At 42.9% G+C, this 14,653-nt stretch overlaps 1 protein-coding gene across 9 annotated transcripts in view; it reads left to right on the top strand.

Annotated features, from left to right (window-relative positions):
- ARHGAP21 (Rho GTPase activating protein 21) overlaps window positions 1–13,445 on the top strand; it is a 138,923-nt gene extending 125,478 nt beyond the window's left edge. For all 9 annotated transcript variants that reach the window (XM_077268388.1, XM_077268386.1, XM_077268383.1 and 6 more), the window contains 9 exons: window positions 41–196; window positions 278–356; window positions 2,771–2,844; window positions 3,635–3,724; window positions 4,369–4,494; window positions 4,747–4,788; window positions 6,828–6,933; window positions 10,623–10,654; window positions 11,706–13,445. In XM_077268388.1, coding sequence (XP_077124503.1) covers window positions 41–196; window positions 278–356; window positions 2,771–2,844; window positions 3,635–3,724; window positions 4,369–4,494; window positions 4,747–4,788; window positions 6,828–6,933; window positions 10,623–10,654; window positions 11,706–13,358 — 2,358 coding nt within the window. In that variant the 3' untranslated portion in view covers window positions 13,359–13,445. The remainder of the gene's footprint in view (window positions 1–40; window positions 197–277; window positions 357–2,770; window positions 2,845–3,634; window positions 3,725–4,368; window positions 4,495–4,746; window positions 4,789–6,827; window positions 6,934–10,622; window positions 10,655–11,705) is intronic.
- The last annotated feature ends 1,208 nt before the right edge of the window (window positions 13,446–14,653 follow it).

The following is a 14,653-nucleotide window of genomic DNA, read 5'->3' as shown; positions in this document are numbered from 1 at the left end:
TACGCAGTTTTTTTTTTCTTTGTTTTTTTTTTTTTTTTAGTTTGTACCATTGATCGTGGATGTATGCTGTAAATTAGTAGAAGAGCGAGGGTTGGAGAATACTGGGATATACAGAGTTCCCGGGAATAACGCCGCCATTGCCAGCATGCAGGAAGAGCTCAACAAAGGATTTACAGACATCGACCTGGAGGATGACGTATGTTTCTTCAAACCCAATTTTAGAAGGGAAGAAGGGCAATGCCGTATTTTTAACTTGGATTTTCCGTCTCTTCCCTAGAAATGGCGGGACTTGAATGTCATCAGCAGTCTGCTCAAGTCTTTTTTCCGTAAACTTCCAGAGCCCCTGTTCACTAATGGTAAGAAACGTCACATTAATGACTGTAAGGACATCGTCTCCTAGATTAAAGCCTCTTCATATGCCCATCTCCTGGTGTCAGAGGGGCTTGTGACCCCTTAACTATGAGCCAATATGCAATCCTTGTCCTAAAGAGGCGCCTTGGAGGACTCAACCAATTCATGTATTTGATTGGATGCAAGCAGTACTGCATTTCACCTGTGATTGGTCACAACCCCTGTATTATGGTTCCCCCTTCATGCTCCATTAAGAGCTGCGTTCACTCTACATAAGGCTGGAGCCAGCTGTGTTATGCAGCCAGCACTGCCTCTATTGGCACCAGTTATTACTGATCCATGCAATTAAACCATTTCATCTTCCTACGCCAATCTCTGACAGTCCTGATGGGGCGTCTGTTCTGGTGCCCAGCTACACCCACCTGATTTGCTATAACGGAGTGTTGATGGTTTGCCATGCCTCCCTGTGTCCGCCATGCCACCCTGTGTCCGCCATGCCACCCTGTGTCCGCCATGCCACCCTGTGTCCGCCATGCCACCCTGTGTCCGCCATGCCACCCTGTGTCCGCCATGCCACCCTGTGTCCGCCATGCCACCCTGTGTCCGCCATGCCACCCTGTGTCCGCCATGCCACCCTGTGTCCGCCATGCCACCCTGTGTCCGCCATGCCACCCTGTGTCCGCCATGCCACCCTGTGTCCGCCATGCCACCCTGTGTCCGCCATGCCACCCTGTGTCCGCCATGCCACCCTGTGTCCGCCATGCCACCCTGTGTCCGCCATGCCACCCTGTGTCCGCCATGCCACCCTGTGTCCGCCATGCCACCCTGTGTCCGCCATGCCACCCTGTGTCCGCCATGCCACCCTGTGTCCGCCATGCCACCCTGTGTCCGCCATGCCTCCCTGTGTCCGCCATGCCTCCCTGTGTCCGCCATGCCTCCCTGTGTCCGCCATGCCTCCCTGTGTCCGCCATGCCTCCCTGTGTCCGCCATGCCTCCCTGTGTCCGCCATGCCTCCCTGTGTCCGCCATGCCTCCCTGTGTCCGCCATGCCTCCCTGTGTCCGCCATGCCTCCCTGTGTCCGCCATGCCTCCCTGTGTCCGCCATGCCTCCCTGTGTCCGCCATGCCTCCCTGTGTCCGCCATGCCTCCCTGTGTCCGCCATGCCTCCCTGTGTCCGCCATGCCTCCCTGTGTCCGCCATGCCTCCCTGTGTCCGCCATGCCTCCCTGTGTCCGCCATGCCTCCCTGTGTCCGCCATGCCTCCCTGTGTCCGCCATGCCTCCCTGTGTCCGCCATGCCTCCCTGTGTCCGCCATGCCTCCCTGTGTCCGCCATGCCACCCTGTGTCCGCCATGCCTCCCTGTGTCCGCCATGCCGCTTAATAGGAGACTGTGATTCTATGGTGGGCGCTGGTATTTTTAATTCCATCTCTCGCTTGTTGCGGGTGACATGGTAAGAGCGCTGGGTGTTTGGATGACGTCCAAGTGGTTCTGCAGCGATTCAGCTCTTGACCTCTTTAAGCAGCCATTACTGCTAACACTTAAGTGCAGTTCTTTTACATTGTGTTGACTGTAACTACATTAGGTCACGCTATTCAAGCTCCGGTAAGAGGAGCCGGTGTCCCAAAAAATGCAATACTTCTTAATTGCTCACAGGCATGTGCACACAAGCATTGACCAACTCTGGAAAGCCCTCGGCCTGGCTTGAACTTCTCTTCTCCTTCCTCTTGTGTGTGGTTTTGCAACTCCGTCCCGGTCTTGTCATTGGAGCCGAGTTGCAATACCAGATACATCCCCATTCTCAAGTGTCGTTTTGTTAAATTATAGCCGTTTTGTTCTAATCCCATGAAATGCAAATTAAGTGTTATTTTGGACTTGGTCAGTCATGGGTATGGGTCATGGGTGTGCCAGTGTCCTTTTCGTTTTTCTGCTATATTATGGTATACAGTAAAAAAGAAATGACAGCTGTTAACTATACTTTTATTCTTAGGATTTGATTTGAGATTAAAAAAAAAAAAAAAAAAAAAAGCTCCATTTGTTCAAATTTGACCCAAGGATCCAGTAGTCTCCTCTAGTGTAGCCTGCAGAGGACAGATTTTGTCACCCTGTTTGTGCAGGAAATGTAAGGCCCCATTTACTGTAGACCAAAGTCAGCCAAATCTGCAAATACTGTTAGGATTGGCCGTCAGTGTAATATTTATGGGGCGTTTCAGATTCTTCCCCAATAGATGACATGGAATTTATCGTGTTTCAATGACTGGGCCTTAGTTAATTTTCCAGTGTTGAGATAATCCATTGCCGGAGCCGTGAGGCCGCTACTCTTATGGAGCAGCTAGAAGGCCAGACGGCCATGTAACACGGATGGCGATCTCATGGTCGTGCTCCAACTGATAAGTGTATGTATTTTTGTATTTTGTTCGCAGATAAATACAATGACTTCATTGAAGCAAACCGTAAAGAAGACCCCAAGGAAAGGCTCGTAACCCTAAAAAGACTGGTAAGATTCAGCGCCTCTCCCGCCATAGTAGGCCTTATCCTCATTAGTACACTTTCACAAGGATGGAGTCTGAATGATATATTTTATTTTATTCTTTACAAAATGTTTGCATTCCTAATTCTGGGCTTTTGTAGGATACAAGTTGTTCCAATTAATTTTGAGAATTGATGCCCTTTGTCTTTTCACATGGATGTAAATTTGTGTACCGTTAATGTGTGGAGACCATACGGCCATACGTAGTCCCATACATACTAGGCGCCTGGGACTTTTGGCTGCCTATGTTTATTTTCTGACTTTCAGATTTAATTTAAAGGGGTAGTCCATGGCTGTTATATTGTCTGGTTAGGTTACTATTATCAGACTAGTGGGGGCTAACATCTCGCACATACCGATCGGCTGTTGTCAGCTCTGTTGGCGACTGGATGAAAATGGTGGATGGAGTCTAAACAGCACCGCTCCCTACACCGTGTAGTGGTCATTCCGGGTACTGCAGCTCAGATCCTAGTCACTTCACCAAGGGACAGTCGCTATGCAGTGTGCGGAGCAGCGCGGTTACAGCTCAGTACACTGTTTTACATAATACCTGATTTGTGGGGGCGGTCGGGTGTCGTACGGACATTTAATCTTGATTTTTAATACGGTAATCTATTTTCAGGATAGGTCAACAGTATCAATATCAAAGCCTGGACAACCCCGAATGGTGACCTGGTGTCGCAATGTTTGGTGATGCCCATAAAATTGCTGCTGCTCCAGATTAGATAATTGTTTTGTCTTTTATTTTATTTTGCAGATCCATGAGTTACCAGATCATCACTTTGAAACTCTCAAATTCCTTTGCACGCATCTGAAAACGGTGGCGGAAAATTCTGAGAAAAATAAGGTGACTAGTCGGAAACATGGTCTTGGATCAAGTTCTGTTAAACTGCTTAGATCTATGGCAGCAGGGTGGCTCAGTGGTTAGCACTGGGGTCCTAGGTTCAAATTCCACCAAAGACCACATCTGCCAGAAGTTTGTATGTTCTCCACGTTTTTTGTGTGGGTTTCCTCTGGGTTCTACATTCCAAAGACCTACTGATAGGGAATGTAGATTGTGAGCCCCAATGGCGACAGCGATGATGTCTGTAAAGCGCTGCGGAATTAATGGTGCCATATAAGCATAATAAATTTTTTTAAAAATCTATGTACGGCCTGGATGCACAACGTGAAGACTTTGAGAAAGAGAAGTATGAGCGGAGTACTTTCACGATTAGGGTTAGGTGGTCTTCTAGGGGCAGTCCCACCTTATAGGTCCTGATCCAGCCTTTGTAGTTAATGGGGGAACCCCACAAAGTCCTGTCTTGCACCAGTAGATTTATGGTCTTGTTGCTCTCGTTAATACTGCACATACCAGTATAATTCGTCCAGGAACTCTCTGGATTCTCCCGCCCGGTAACTTGCCATCTGCTCCTTTTAAGTTGGTGGTCCTTCTTCATCAGCGGCCATTGCTGTATATGTGTTAATACATTTTGACTTTTTCTTTACTAGATGGAACCCCGAAATCTGGCCATCGTGTTTGGCCCAACGTTGGTCAGAACATCCGAAGACAACATGACGCACATGGTCACACACATGCCTGACCAGTACAAAATAGTAGAAACCCTCATTCAATGTGTAAGTGATCCAGCCATATTATATATATATATATATATATATATATATATATATATATATATATATATATATATATATATATATATATATATATATATATACACACATATATATATATATATATATATATATATATATATATATATATATATATATATATATATATATATATATATACACATATATATTAGTATAATTTTTTTTTGCTAAATTAAAGGTCTCACTTCTATTATGTTTATTTTGTGCTTTTAGCACGATTGGTTTTTCAGTGACGAAAGTGCAGACGAACCAATTGTAAGTATTTTCCAATTTTTTTTTTTAATCCTTTTTTTTTTTTTTTTTTTTAAGGAGGTAACTGTAAGACTGAATAATAGTGCGGCGCTGGTACCGATGACTTACTCAAAATATTAATATGATGAATAGAAGGGAAAATCCTTACAGTTCAAAATATTTGCAAAACTTGAAATACAACTGATCTATGCTGTAAAAATGTAGGTGTAGCAGAGCTGAACGTGTCATGTAGGGTTTTTCGGTCTGTGTTATGATTATGGTATGCAAAAACACTTGGAACATTTGCTATGATGTCCTCTTGGTATTTCTGCTGTTATATTTTACCGTCAGATCCAGTGTTAAAAATGCAGTAATTATAATGTACTGATGTAGATCTGACCGATATTTGAGGTTTGGCGAAAAATGAATAAGTAGATGACACTTTGTAAGCGCATTATTTCTATAAATCCATGTATTTTTGGTGAAAGCATTTTTACAATAAGGTTTCATAGAAAAATGTTGAATTATTCAGCTTCTGCAGCCTCTAGGTACATAGACGGCAAAACCCTGATGGCAGGGTTTGTAAGCCTCATCTATCATTCCTAGATCTTTAAAAAGTGCATTTACACTGAATGATCATCGCGTATGAAGGTTCTTGGGGGCTAATCTGTGGTGGTTTAAACCAGATTTGTGACCAGTTTAAGCTCTAAATGTATTGTGATACATAGAGGCTGCAGATAAAAAAAACTAATTTGTACTGAGGTTATAGAAGCCAAACGGTCCAAGATTTTTAATGAGACCCAATTATGAAACTACTTTTTACCCAGAAATGAATATTTTATATATTTAGCCAAGGTTGGGGTTTAATCCAACTTTTTAAAGGGCCATCATCTGTCCTCTTATCATGATTGCTTGGACTACCACTAATTATTGCAGTGGTTCATACATCCCTCAAAAAATTAAGAGGATATGATCAGGATTTTTCACGAACAAGCCCTCGAATGCGAACCATTTAGTTTATATTCATTAGCAGACTTGGAGTACATACACTTGACTACTTGCTTATTTTTGCAAACCTTCTTTTTACGATAATGTATTATTTTTTTTTCCCCATACCAACATAGGTTGTGCAATGTCTAATGCCCTTTTAATTTTTTACTTCCATCAAGTTTCCTTGGGGCTGTGAATTGTGCTGTTCCTCCATAATTCTGCCTGGACGTGTATAAATAAACAGGGTGTGGCGGTTTCCTTTGCTAAATAGGATGTGGTCTTACATACTCATATGGTGTCCAATCAGTGCGGAGAATGTAAGGTCGGTTTCACACTTCCGTGTTTCGCCATCCATACATCGTAGAAAGTCTGACCACTCTCGACAGGAGACCCTTAGCTGGTCCATGCACCACAGTCCGGACCATGAAATAAAAAACCTGTGAACCGGCATTCAAACTCGAACGAGAAATTCATCCCAGTTTCAGGGTTTTATCAGTTTTTCTCAACCTTTTTTTTTTTTTTTTTTTTTGTGCTTGCGTTTCTCATTTATTTTCAGTGTAGCAGTTTGTGAAAAACGGAACCCCATTTTTATTTTTATTTTTTTTTTCCCCCAAGAATCCATAGATTTGCATGGTCGATTTTAATCCAAAACTCTGCTCAAAATGTCACATCTTTGCAATTTTGCATCGAATATTAGTTATGCGAAAAAAAATCATATTAGACGTACGAGTGCGATCTGTAAAGAATGCGTATAGCGCTTGTACGCAAAAAAAAGGAATGGTGAACGAGTCCTATACGTTTCTATAGTGGAACGAAATGTTTTTTTTTTTACATATTGCATTTCCAGGAGAAATAACAGAGGAACCGCACAACAGAGTTCTAAAGAAATTCTGCGCCAAAATTTTTGTTTTATGCAAGTAATTAATCCAGTGAACCAAGTCAGGAAGAGAGGACGGGTCCCCCATTACTGGAAAAAAACAAAAAGCTATGCAGAATGTAATGGCCGTAGATTTCTAGAATAGTCGTCGTTTTTTTGTGTGATGATGTTGAAGATCTCTGTTTATTAACTGTAGACAGCTGTACAGGAGGAAAGCACAGTAGAATCTCAGCCAGTGCCAAACATAGATCATTTACTCAGCAACATTGGAAGGACCGGCTTGTCCCCTGGAGACGTATCAGGTAACTCTTGCCTGTGCAGACAGCGTTAACCCGCAGGCTACACAGACACACACCGGCCTCTTCTCTTATCAAGAGGTTCTCAGGTTCTAATAAATGCTTCTTCTACCTTATATTCCTGCTTTATGTCCCTTCAATCCTTACAAGTCTCCTTATTTTGTGTAGACCGTAAAGGATAATTTCACTCAAAGCTCGAAAAAAAGTTTTCCTATTGAATATCTTCCCCTTTGAGACTACTCAGAGGATCGTCATTGCATATTCTTACAAGTGTCCTCATCTTAAGGTTCATCCTCGTGCACAAGTTTTGGGTGGAATTATCTTATTGGCCACAACTGGTTAATACTATTTTTTTTTAGTTGAATCCTGCACAGCATTTTCGGGATCTGATGTAGAGTACAGGTTTCGTATTACTGATAACCCTACAATGAGCTATTGTCGATGAAAGCCAATATTATATGTAAATGCTCCGGCGTGTAAGCTACTGCATGGTCCTGAAAACAGATAAAGGTTTTAAAGCAGTGTTGCACGCTTGACAAATTGAATGTCCCCCAGAAAGAACTGATGCCATGTTCACACGTTCCAGAGATGTTCCATATAGATTTAGAAAAAAATCATGTAAAACTTCAATTCCCGTGACTTAAAAAGGGTCAAGTCACAATTCATCGAGCAGTTTCCCCCAGAATTCTGGTGTAAAACTGCTTGATTACAATCTCGCTAAATTTTATTTGGTTGATCTGCCATGTTGGATTTTCTTGGTCACGGTCTGGAGCTTTAGTTGAAAAGTTATTAATGCCAAATTACAGATCTGCATCCCATGGGAGTATAGACCAAGCCACAGATCACAGCAGTGATTGACCGGTCGTTTTGTCTAAACTGTCATTTCAGTTTTTGTCATTTTTGTCCAAGGTGACAGCTTTCAATTTACGGCATTGTTGTCTGAGACAACAGCTTTCACTTCATGACACTGTTGTCCAAGGTGACGGCTTTTAATTTAAGGCTTCCTTCACAATAGCGTCGGGCTGATGTTCCGGACGCTAGCGTGGTCTCCGCTGCCCCATTGTGAGGTGCGGGGAGGTGAGGTGCGGGGAAGCGCGGTCGGAAAAAGCGGACCGTCGTGAGCAAAAAACGTTACATGTAACGTTTTTGCTCCCGACTGTCCGCCACTGCACGACGCATCCGTCGCACGATAGCTGCGACGTGTGGCAATCCGTCACAATGCGTCGCTTAATGTTAATCAATGGCGAAAAAACGCATCCTGCAAACACTTTTGCAGGATGCGTTTTTTCGGCAAAACGACGCATTGTGACGGAATGCAGTTAACGCTAGTGTGAAAGTAGCCTAAGGCATTGTTGTCCAAGACCGCCGTTTTTACTTTATGTCCTTGTTCTGAGGCAAGAGCTTTAGCTTTACTGCATTGTCCAAGGTGACCGTTTACAACTCAAATCCTTGTTGTCAAAGACTGCAGCATTTTATTTACAGCACTATTATTTAAGGCGACAGCTTTCAGTTCACGGCACAGTTGTCCAAGGGGACGGCTTTCCCAGACTAATCGTAAATGATTAGAAATTTTAATGGCCAGCCTTGGCATTTTTAGCCAAAATGGAATAATAATCCACTATTGGTGAATTAGAAGGTACGTCTTTTTGAAGCCACCAAGATCTTTATTTATTTTCTGCCTCCAGTTCGGCTGAGCAGTGTGAGATATCCACAATTCCTATATATGCCCCTTCTCCCTGGTCATAGCAGGCTTTTACCACTGCGAAATTGGATGGAAATGTGCAACTTTGCTTTAAAACCTGATATTTTAATTTCAATGTGAATGCCTCCTAAGCAGAGCCAGCCATTATGTAGACTCGAGCAACACTTGGCTCTCGAACGTTCTCCTGCCTAGTACAGGCACGGAGAGGTCGATAGGCCGCAGCATCAGGAATATTGCTCAGTCTACAAAATGCTGGTTTCCTCTAAAAATATGAAGAAAACGATGCAATTTCAGCTATGACATGTGTACTAAAGTTACTCTCCCTTCTGTCTTTCCACTTGCAACCTGTTCCTTGGCTAAGTACTAGTATCACAGGCGCTCTCGGCAAATTTCCCTTATCTGCTATCGCACTAACCAAGCATGTTATACTGCACAATAATATCCCTTTATAATACACAAGTGATATTACGTGGCTCCTAAACCCCAGTAATTAGTATCTGTGTATATAGAAGCTATGACATCACAGCTATCAATGGAGGCGTTGTGATGTCATAGTTAATTAGTGGTGATGTCATCATTTCACATCTCGAAAACTTGTGTATCATAAAGACTACTGCACTCCCTATTGTAAACGTTCTCCGACGTCACCGCGGATTTCCATGACCCGTATAAAAGCATGTGGCTTACCACCTCTTGCTTTTATTCGCTTGCGGAAGTCCTTGATGACTATGGATATCCGCAATCTTTACAGTAGAACGTGCGCTAACTCATATCTCTACATAAATCTTAGTTTGGAGAGCATTTTTGCTTTTGTTTTTTTCTTTCCTTACCTTTTTACTGTACCAATAAATCTATGCTGATGTGTAAACAGGCGAAATGGGAGGAGTCTATCACACAGTGATGTCACTAGTGGATTCTATGATGTCACTTATGGACAGCTGGAACTGTAGGAAGAAGGAGGATTGCTGCCCACACTGTAGCTGCCTTGTCTGCAGAAATCCCCGATTTTTGTGAATGGACTTTGATATTTTTCAACTTTTTTTTTTTTTCCTTAATTAATTTTATTTATTTTTTTATTGGAAATCTGATCTTTAATTTAAAAAAAAAACCTGCACTGTACAATTTTTTTTTATTTTTCCTGCTCAGCGTAATTAAAACAGATCAATGCTACTTTCTTAAAGTCTTTCTGCCGTTTCTTGTTATTTCTGAAGCAGACCCTGAGGAGAGATAGCATGGTATGGTGGTCTACTAGTCTTCTTAGTCACAAGCATTAGCCATGTGTCTATAAGGGGTGTGGCATGGGGCTTAGCTCTCGCATTATTTACCAATGTAGAAAATTTACCATTACGATTGACATTGTGGAACGGCCAGCTAGCCCCCTTCTACTCTCTTTATTCTTGTCTAGCCTCAGTTTTCTTTCCCTATAATTGATTATTTGATGTTCATTCCTCATCTCATAACAGCGGTAGCCCAGTCTAGTTACGTACCCCCCCTATAAAATATCAGATGCTGAATTTCAGCATTGATTGCTCATTGGCTCGGCAATCAAAAACCTAAAATTTAATTTAAAAAAATCAGATATTTCAATTTTTAGTTCCCCTGTGTATTCAGCTTTAAAGGGATCCAGATGTAGAGTAGTCTATCTGGTTAAGTTTGGGAGCCTCTCGCTCTAGATCAGCGTGCTTAGACGGGTCTTTTTAAACATCAGTGTTTTTATTTTCTTTTTTGTTATTTTGAAGAACAGGGGGTTCCTTGCCATTCCTCTCATTGAGCTGGTTCTGCCTACAATTCACAGCATCCTTTCATGGCGGTGGCTTTCTGTGGTGAAGCTTGCATCTTCTGTGAGCTATGACTATCCCCTTTGTTTTCTTTTGCTTTGACACATTTTGTTCTGTGCTTGTCCTTTCCATGAAGCCTAGCATTATTTGTCACCACTGTGTATCTCGGCAAGCGCCACTGACACGTTCCTTTCTATTATGATTTATTTTAACAGATTCCACTACCAGTGACTCTGCAAGATCTAAGGTACGTCTCCGTTATTCCCTCTTACATGTGTGGTCTTCTCCGGTCATCCTCCACTGTCATATGTCTAGCTGTCCTTGTGCAAAAGCCGGTGTCCATAATTGGATTTTCCAAGAGTGCACATTGATGGCTCATGATTAGGCTAGGGTCACATTACTGTATTGTGTCTCTCATCCGAGCAAAGAGTGTGGTTGGAGTGTGGTTGGAGTGTGGTTGGAGTGTGGTTGGAGTGTGGTTGGAGTGTGGTTGGAGTGTGGTTGGAGTGTGGTTGGAGTGTGGTTGGAGTGTGGTTGGAGTGTGGTTGGAGTGTGGTTGGAGTGTGGTTGGAGTGTGGTTGGAGTGTGGTTGGAGTGTGGTTGGAGTGTGGTTGGAGTGTGGTTGGAGTGTGGTTGGAGTGTGGTTGGAGTGTGGTTGGAGTGTGGTTGGAGTGTGGTTGGAGTGTGGTTGGAGTGTGGTTGGAGTGTGGTTGGAGTGTGGTTGGAGTGTGGTTGGAGTGTGGTTGGAGTGTGGTTGGAGTGTGGTTGGAGTGTGGTTGGAGTGTGGTTGGAGTGTGGTTGGAGTGTGGTTGGAGTGTGGTTGGAGTGTGGTTGGAGTGTGGTTGGAGTGTGGTTGGAGTGTGGTTGGAGTGTGGTTGGAGTGTGGTTGGAGTGTGGTTGGAGTGTGGTTGGAGTGTGGTTGGAGTGTGGTTGGAGTGTGGTTGGAGTGTGGTTGGAGTGTGGTTGGAGTGTGGTTGGAGTGTGGTTGGAGTGTGGTTGGAGTGTGGTTGGAGTGTGGTTGGAGTGTGGTTGGAGTGTGGTTGGAGTGTGGTTGGAGTGTGGTTGGAGTGTGGTTGGAGTGTGGTTGGAGTGTGGTTGGAGTGTGGTTGGAGTGTGGTTGGAGTGTGGTTGGAGTGTGGTTGGAGTGTGGTTGGAGTGTGGTTGGAGTGTGGTTGGAGTGTGGTTGGAGTGTGGTTGGAGTCTGCATTCGGATGTCATCCCAGTGCAGTGCAATCTGAATATTGGATTTCAGTTGTGCATACATGTAAACTCTGGTTTTCTATATTTTTTTTTTTCAGGGTTCTTGGGGATCTGGAAAAGATCAGTATAGCAGAGAGCTGCTAGTGTCCTCTATTTTTGCTGCAGCCAGTCGAAAGCGTAAGAAGCAAAAAGACAAAGTTCAGCCAAGCAGTTCCGAGGATGAGCTGGACAATGTATTTTCTCCTCAAGAGACACAAATATCAGAGAGTAGCAAATGTGAAACTCCAAAAAATAACAACGTGCCTCTAAAACCCAAAGCACTGACACTGAAAATAAATACAGAGAATCTAAGCATAAGTGATTCGAATGCATGCGTGGATGTAAAAACCAGGAATGACAGTACCCCTTCTGATGAGCCAACTACTCCCTTAAAGCCCTCTGGTTTTCCTGACAGTAGACTAACACTGACTGTGCGGCCTGATGACAGAAAAATATTCCATTCCCAGGAGAGCATGTCCGATTCCGGGACTGTCCTCAGCACTTCATCCCAGACCTCCAGCCATCGACCAAAACCTAAGATCATCATTAGCCCCGACATAAGAAACAGTGACTTTCTAACCGCCGAGGTGAGCTCCATCACTTCAGACTACTCGACAACATCATCAACTTTATACACGGTTGGGCTGGAACCAAACCTAATAAATCATGAGGTTCAGTCTGTAGCAGAAAGCAAAGGTGACGAGGCTGATGATGAAAGGAGTGAATTAATAAGCGAGGGTAGGCCGGTGGAAACCGATAGTGAAAACGACTTTCCAATATACGCTTCAGGGAATGCATTCGACAGGCAAAATCGGTTGAAGGTGGAAGAATTCTCCCTTGGTAGTCGAAGGAACTCTGAAGGAAGTGCTAGCTGCACCGAGGGGAGCTCAACCCCACGGATGGACAGCCGACGGTTTAGTTCTCATAAACTCATTGAATGTGATACTTTATCAAGGAAAAAGTCTGCACGACAAAAAACGGACAGTGAATGTTCAACTGAAGGCAAAAATGACGAAACTCCAGCATCTTCTAATGTTGCTGGGGTTGTCGGCAAAGGAAAGCTTTCTGGCAACGCAGACTTGTCAATAAAGAGTGACCCAGAAAAGCATGAACTTGGGTGGAGGCTTAAAATAACGGACAGGCTTAAACTGCGCCTTAAAGCCTCTGCAGACGATATGTTTGGAATAGGAAGTCAAAAAGCACATGCCAGCGAGAATAGAAAGAAGAAGAATATTCGGAGGAGGCACACACTCGGAGGGCAGCGAGACTTTGCTGAAATAAGCGTTTTAAATTCTTGGAAAATCCACGAACCATCTCGTGGTATAGAATATGAACTTTCTGCCGTGGATCGATTGAAACCAAAGTGTCCATCACAAGACCTCTCAATCTCCGAGTGGCTCGCACGAGAGCGTTTACGCACTAGCTCATCGGAACTCAGTACCGGAAATTTTGAGGAGTCCTCTTTACAGAACTTAAAGGAATCATCAACGCTAAATCCACAGACGTCATCTTCATCCCAAGTCAACTCTGCCGCCTCCAAAGATGGAATCGAAAATCTCTCCGACTTGACTTCTCCACAGTCAACTGATCAATTAAATGGAGAGAGCTACCAGAGCAAGAACAAAAGTAACTTTAGCCCTGCTGTTGACGCTCACCCGCATAAGCTGTCTGGTACTCAGGTCGCGAGATCTACTTTCTACCAGTACCTTTAAAGAACTTCAAACAAAGTTGCCGATGGGACTTGTATTGTAGTATGACAAGTCGGTGAGCGTAAAACTTGCCTATATCTTGAGTAAAAATTCCAGTCTATATTGTTCTGTGCCTGAATTTGTTTTGATTTTTACTCGTCTGCAGCCTGTATAAGGGCTGAATTCACTCCTAGGCCCTGTGGAAAGTCTTCAGAGCGGCCGCAACAACACAAACACCTTCTCGAAATGGAAGTACTTCAAAAATTTGAACAAATTGTTTTTGCTTCTCGATTGTGCATCATGGAATCTGTAACCCAGGGTTTTCTTGTTAGCAGACATTCGCTATGTAACAATGTCCCGATTTCTGTTTTTTTCTTATTTTTAGTCACCAAGAAAAGTGCCTCATTAAAAATTCATCTGGTGTGCTAGGGTGCCATATTGTTACATGCTAATTGGAGAAACCTGTCGTGAGCAGAACATTTTAGCAATTTCCAGATTTCATTAAATTTTACCGATTTTTAACAGGTGGACTCAGCGCTTCCATTCGTTGTGCATTCCGGTAGATTCAAGTTTTTTATATGCCAACTTTTTAATACAGTTTTATGTGACTTGAATTTTTAATCTTTCTGTAAGATACAGTAATAACTTAATGTGTATAGAAATATATATATAAATATATATATTACATTGTGTATCTTTTCTTCAGATACCGGATTTGATATAAATATTGTAAGATAGGCATGTAGATAGTAACTGCTGGGTGAAACTGGTTCTTTCATTGAAAAGAGTATAATTCTGCATGACGATCTAATACCATCCTGTACATGCCTGTGTGCATACCCACTTAAACACTGGAAATAAAATTTTGTTTTGGTGATTATTTTTTTTTTAATTTCTAAAAGAAAAAATTCTTAAATGCAACAAATATTTTTTCACAGTAACAAATTAAAATTGTACAATTTTTTTTTTTTTAACTCAAATTTTTTTAAAAAAGTGTGTACATATTGCATTTATATACGGTTTGTGATGTCCGCTGGTGTTCTCGGGGTTCCGTGGTTGGAATGTCCAGTGTTGGCGAGAAGCCGCCTCTAGTGCACTCCTTATTGGCTGGCCTGTACTAGATCACAAATTGCTAGTTGCCCACGTAAAAGGTTCTACCACTGAGATATCGAGAATGTGTGACCACCGGCATTGGACAAATGGACAAGTATGAATCTGCAATATCTAGACAATAGAGACTTTTTTTTTTTTTTCTTCTTTTAAAATTGTTCCAATTGATCACTTGGTACGTTTTTCAGGATCTCCTACAAATAATTATT

Source organism: Ranitomeya variabilis, chromosome 6, assembly GCF_051348905.1.
Source record: "Ranitomeya variabilis isolate aRanVar5 chromosome 6, aRanVar5.hap1, whole genome shotgun sequence".
NCBI classification, from domain to species: domain Eukaryota; kingdom Metazoa; phylum Chordata; class Amphibia; order Anura; family Dendrobatidae; genus Ranitomeya; species Ranitomeya variabilis.
Note: the sequence above shows the minus strand (reverse complement) of the source record. Positions and strands in the feature narration are given on the sequence as shown.